Source organism: Pygoscelis adeliae, unplaced genomic scaffold, assembly GCF_000699105.1.
Source record: "Pygoscelis adeliae isolate BGI_AS28 unplaced genomic scaffold, ASM69910v1 Scaffold890, whole genome shotgun sequence".
NCBI classification, from domain to species: domain Eukaryota; kingdom Metazoa; phylum Chordata; class Aves; order Sphenisciformes; family Spheniscidae; genus Pygoscelis; species Pygoscelis adeliae.
In genome coordinates, this window is record NW_008823974.1 from 148,636 (window position 1) to 154,635 (window position 6,000).

General features: G+C 52.5%; 1 protein-coding gene across 1 annotated transcript; it reads left to right on the forward strand.

Annotated features, from left to right (window-relative positions):
* The first annotated feature begins 338 nt into the window (after positions 1-338).
* On the forward strand, positions 339-5,699 carry LOC103917610 (selenium-binding protein 1-like). The gene is made up of 10 exons (XM_009324801.1): positions 339-443; positions 1,584-1,769; positions 2,276-2,396; positions 2,659-2,841; positions 3,156-3,334; positions 3,768-3,846; positions 4,161-4,282; positions 4,385-4,477; positions 4,725-4,843; positions 5,488-5,699. The coding sequence occupies exons 2-10, from the start codon at positions 1,602-1,604 to the stop codon at positions 5,648-5,650; spliced, it is 1,227 nt and encodes a 408-aa protein (XP_009323076.1). The 5' UTR covers positions 339-443; positions 1,584-1,601; the 3' UTR covers positions 5,651-5,699.
* The last annotated feature ends 301 nt before the right edge of the window (positions 5,700-6,000 follow it).

A 6,000-nucleotide genomic window follows, 5' to 3' on the forward strand; every position in this document is an offset into this window, starting at 1 on the left:
AATGGAGCCAGGGTTGGAGAGTTGTCAGTGAGCAAGGAGGAATGGAATGGCATGGGATGGCATGGAATAGAATGGCATGGAATGGATGGCATGGCATGGGATGGCATGGCATGGGATGGAATGGCATGGGATGGAATGGAATGAAATGGCATGGAATAGAATAGTTCCAGCTGGAAGGGACCTACAACGATCACCTAGCTCAAGTGCCTGTAGGAAGGTTGTAGCATCCAGAAAAATAAGTTCAGTCCTATCTGAGAGTCTCTTGAAGCTTTTCTTTTCCTTTCAGTATGGTTCATGGCATGTTTTAACACAAGCTTTCTATATACGCAGTTCCTAGAGAGGAGGTTGCCTACGTGACCTGTACCTACAGGGAAACATGCATCGACCAACCTGACTTCCTGGCCACCATCGACCTCAACCCCAGATCTCCATATTATGGCCAGGTACCTGTGTCTTGACTGTGGTTTTACTGGGCTGATGACTAGCTGCTGGTTCTATGCTTCATAGTGCCCCAGATTCAGGACATTTACTCTTTTTTGCTGGGGAAAATTGGATTGCTTGATAGCCACTCTGTCATGCAGGCTTTCTGTTTATGCCTTGCACCTTCTTGTCTTCCTGCATCTTTCTGTCTCATCCACCCTGGCTTGACTCTTGCCTCCTGCCTGTTCATGTCCTGCCAAGACCTGTCTGGGAAACCCCTTGTAAGTTTTGTCATGGCAGGTTTACTTCTTGCTTCTCCACTAATGTTATGCACGAGATAGGGATGTTGTCTGCTAGGAAATCTCGCCTTCCTGCTCTTTCCACTGTCCTCTGTATGCCAGGCTCTAGTTGACTCATCTCCGTCTCTGTGTCCTGGGGACAAGTCGGCTGTGACTCACTTCCCAACTCACTTCCAGAGCATCTTGGTGCTGCTAGTGAGCTTTTGAGCACATGCTCTGAATCACCCTGTCAGTGGCTGCTCGGCATGGAAAATGGCCTCTAGTGACCCAGGTGGTTTAGGGTATCCAGCACTTTTGCAGAGTTCAGCATGTTTCTGTTGTGCTGCAGCGTCAGAGATGTTCTGCTGTGCACTGTACCAACCTGCCTGCTGTCATCCTAAGTGGGAAATCGGCATTTACCTGTCTCTCAAGGCTGCAAAGACAGGTTATCTACATCAGGGGTGTATATATGACCTGATTGGTCCATTACTACAAGAGCTTAGAAGAAAATGCACTTTAAAGCCAATATAGGCTTCTGAAAGTTTTTAACACGTTTTGAACTCCATTCTTAGGAGGTGTTTGCAGAGCAATGCACCAGTTTTGTCAAGTTGATAATCATCATTTCTTCATATACATGATTTTCTGAATTGTAGTGGCCTGGGGTGAGGAATTCTTGAAAGAATCTCCACATTTCTCAGCTGCACACAGTATCCTAACAAAGAGCAGTGGCCAGTGCAAGGAGCAGCGTTCTCCTCCCTAGGTCTCTAGAGGCAGTCCCAGCTACAGTCAAATGGAGGCTACCAAGACAGAAGTATCTGCCAGCATTAGGGTCCCCATTTCTCCCTGCCTCCCTGAGTGAACCCTAACTCTGCCTTGACTGCCTAGGTGATCCACCGCCTGCCCATGCCCAACCTCAAAGACGAGCTGCATTCCTCGGGGTGGAGCGCTGGCTGCACCTGCTTTGACAATATCACAACGAAAAGGAACAAGCTGATTCTTCCCGGTTTGATTTCTTCCCGCATTTACGTGGTGGATGTGGGTTCACAGTGCCGGGCTCCCAAGCTGTGTAAGGTATGCCTGAGGTGATTCAAAGACAAGTTTCTGGGAAGGAGTTGGGAACTGGTGCTTCTGGAATAATACCCAGGGAAGAAGGGTTCTCTCTTCATCTTCTCTTCCACCCTGATTTTAGAGAGCTGGGTCACGTTTCCCTCTCAGCTCTCTCCTTTTCAGGCCAAGGAAGGCGCCGATCGTCATTGCGTTCCTTTCTCTGTACATGTTCCGTTCAGAGAACAAAAACCCCATGCCTGCCCCCACCCAAATAGCGAGGTGGACAGACAAGCTGTTATGAGTTAGGTGTTGCTGCATTCTTGTTGCCTGTGTAGAGGGGAGCTCAGAGGCTTCTGTGCTCCTCTCCAAGGAGGAGCAGGCCCTAGCAAGTGTGGGTTCTTGGGAAGAAAGCTCCCGCAACCGTCGGAGATTTTCAGAAGTCTCCGATGGCCAAAGGCTCTGCCAGGGGGTGTGAAATGAGCTGAGCAGTCGGACGCTGAAGTGTGTGTGTGTATGTCAACTTTTTTCAGACGATTGAGCCAGTGGATGTCTTCTGGAAGTGCAACAAGGGATACCTCAGTGTACCTCGCAGCTTGCCTAATGGTGATATTCTGATTGCCAACATGGGAGATCCAGCTGGCAATGGAAAAGGTAACTTGGCCACTGGAAACACTAAAGTGAATATTAAGTTGGGATCATTTTTGGTCCTCAAAACTTCTGCTTAGCATGTATAGGAATCTATAAATACATCTCTTTACCCAGCAAAGAGCTGTAGAGTCTTTGCAGCTAAGTATCTCAAGGTATAAAGTATTTTGAAGATCTTGGCTGTTTAAGCTAGGCTAATGCACAAAGCATGTTACCTATTTAGAAGTGGAGTATGTGATTTGTTGTGCATCCCCTTTTTGTATCACAGGTGGATTTATTGTGCTGGATGGAGAGACCTTTGAGCTGAAGGGGAACTGGGAAAACGAGTGTGAGGCCCCCCCCACTGGATACGACTTCTGGTACCAGCCACGCCACAATGTTCTGATCAGCTCTGCCGGATTAGTCCCAAAACGTGCGGGACGTGGATTTAATCCCGACGACTTTAAGAAAGGTGAGGCAATACGGATGCAAGTGCTGAGCCAGAACTCCCCGAGGTGGTGGGAGGGTGTCGATGCGGTCAGAGAGGGGGGACAGGAAGATTTCTCCCGAAACGGCCCATTTTACAGGCACTGCTACGGGACGTGCAGCGTCTGTCCTTAAGACAGGCTGTCCCCTGTCTTTTCCTGCTGCTCCCCAAATCACGGCAGTTTCTCTGCTAATTCTGGCTGGACGGTGCCATGGCCGCCGCTGTCTGTGAGCATTTGGGGAGGGGTGAGTCTCCATGGGTAGCCCCCTCTCTTCTGACTTGGTTTTCCTTTTCCTCAGGGGTCTTTGGGCGCCGCCTGAACGTGTGGAACTTGTCCTGCCGCTCCCTCACGCAGTGCTTTGACCTGGGGGAGGACTCTTTGCCCCTGAGTGTTAAATTCCTCCACAACCCCGATGCTGCTGAGGGATACGTCAGCTGTGCCCTGAGTGGCATCGTCTACCGCTTCTACAAGTGTGAGGCAAGTATTCTGCCAGCAGCCACGGGAGACCCGGCCATGGTGAGCTACAGGGTGATGGAGAAACGTGCAGAAGAAATTTGGGGTAGCAGAGAGAAAGGAGGAGGCGTGTGGAGAGGGCAGTATCCAGACCCTGCTTTGGACATGTGTGCTAGAATGAGAGGAGTCTGTTCTTCCACTGAGTGTGAAAGCCCATCGTGACCAATTGGGACTTCTTGGATGAACATCTGGGGGATTAATTTGAGCGATGAGGCCCAGCCTCGCTGTTGGTATCAGACGATGCTGTCCTTACTGGTGTCTGCTCGTAGTAGCTGGGTGCAGCGGTAGCCTTCCTCAGGCAGCTTTGCCTAGCTGTGCAAGTGTGTGAGGGCAGGGGAGCGCTCTTGCCTGAGCAGCCGGGAGCGCTCATGGAGCGGTGCCTGTGTTTCTTGTACAGAGAGACAGCTGGGCAGTAGAAGAGGTGATTCGGATACCGGCCAAGGACGTGAGGGGATGGATTATGCCCAAGATGCCAGGTTTGTGTGCCCTGAGGTGGCGTTTCCTTTTTCCTGCCAGTTTGTGTTGTGCAGCTTGGCAAAGCCCACTCGCTGACCCTCAAAGCCTTGCTGCGTAAACACGACGGAAGGCTTGTCGGAGGGGCTGAGGGGCTGTGCACACCCCCAGGAAGACACTGCTGCCCCGGCTGGAGCCTGTGCACTCGGGCAGGTCTCCTGTGCTGGAGGCACGACGTACAGCATGGCAGGGAGAGATGCGAGCTGGGGCTCGAAGCAAGGCACGTTTTCTGTTGCTGCTGCCGCCTTCTCTAGAGCTCTTTGTTTCTGTGCCCTAGCCTTCACAGTCGACCTCATCATCTCGGTGGATGACAAGTACCTGTATCTCAGCAACTGGCTGCACGGAGACATCCGCCAGTATGAGCTCTCCAAAACCTGCAAGCCCAGGCTGGTGGGACAGGTAAGGCAGGAGCAGTTGCAGGCTTGCACTGTTGGGTTCCCTAGCAGTATCTGGTGGTGGTTGGATGACAAGGCAACATGTCTCCCACTGCCTCGCTTTCAGGTGTTTGTGGGAGGCAGCATCCTCAGAGACGGACCCGTGACTGTGTGTAGAGACGAAGAGCTGAAGTGCCAGCCGGAGCCCTTGGTGATCAAGGTGAGTTCTGCGTCCTCTTTGCCCTCTGGTGTCCTTTGGCCCTGGGCTCTGCTCTGCTAGTTCTCTGCCCAGGGTTTCTGGGGTAGGGCTCCGTTGCAGTGGCCCATGTGTCTGCAGCACCTGGTAGCTTGCCTGTGTTAGAAGGGGAGGCAGCCGCTCTGCTCTGCTCTGCTCCCCTGCCCCTGCTTGTGCTTGGCTGCTGAACGAAAGAAGCCGGTAACGTCACTGCTGTCTGTTGTGCCTTCAGTGCAAGAGAGTGTACGGCGGCCCTAGTAAACTGCAGCTCAGCCTGGATGGCAAGAGGCTGTACGTCACCAACTCCTTCTACAGCACGTGGGACAAGCAGCTCTACCCGACCTTGGTCAAGTAAGAAACGTTTGGGAGGAAAGGGGCCTCTTTGGATGGGCTCTCTGTTAGAGAGGGGAAAGGCGCCTCATCTGGGGGGCTACAAGGACGCGTTTGTGATTGCAGAGGGACAGCTTTTCCTAACATCATCCCCGCAGCTTCCTCACGTTGAATTTCACATGCAGTTGACTCACAAGCGTCTGTGGCTGGGCGAGGTGCAGCTGCTGCCTGTGCGGAGCTGCAGTGCCAGGGTTTTGCTTGGGAGAGCACAAGTGTTTCAGTCTGACAGGTGGAGTGAATCCATCTGTGGATCTCTGAGAGCCAGGCCATGCCTCTGCCACAGCATCTCCCAGTGCATCCACCAGAGATGTTTTGATGTAGCAAAGCAGACGATGACCTCCAACACAAAGGCAAGCTCCAGCCTGCCTCTCGCATCATGCCTAGCGGTTTACTCGCGTCCATTGAGAATTCAGGAAAAAAATGTGAGCGCTGGTGTATATACGCCACTACTGAAACTGGGCCTCTGCTCCCTTCTCCCTGTAGAAGACAAGATGTTCAGGAGAAAGCCTCTTCCTCGATACGGAACAGGAGGCTGAAGAGCAGGATCTCTTGAGCAGGACCGTGGTTTGCTTGTCTGTAATAGCTGCGCTCTTGTCCCCTCGCAGGGAAGGCTCGGTCATGCTGCAGATTGACGTGGACACTGAGAAAGGAGGCCTGACCGTGAACAAGAACTTCCTGGTGGATTTTGGAAAGGAACCCAATGGGCCTTGCCTTGCCCATGACATCCACTTCCGTTGTGGGGATTCCACCTCCGAGATCTTGGCCTAGGCGCCATGTGAAAGACTCCCTTCTTCTCTCTCTCCTGTAGTGCAGCCATTAAGAAAGAGCGTAGGGTAATTGGGTTTGGGGGTCCCCATTCATTGCTGGAGTCTTGATTTCTGCTAACCTGAGCTACGGAAGCTCTGCCTTTTTGCGAGGGTTTGGTTCAGGCAGACCAGTGAACACATGGCATGTTTTCAGTGCAAAGCAACCCCTGGGCATGGTTCGCAGAGCGGAGCCCGGGGCAGTCGCTCAAATGCAGAGATGTGCAGTACGCACAGTGCCTTTGGGCAGATACCTGCATACCCACCGTGCCTCGCTTCGTCGCTACAGGCCTGTCGGACACCTGCCGTGATGTC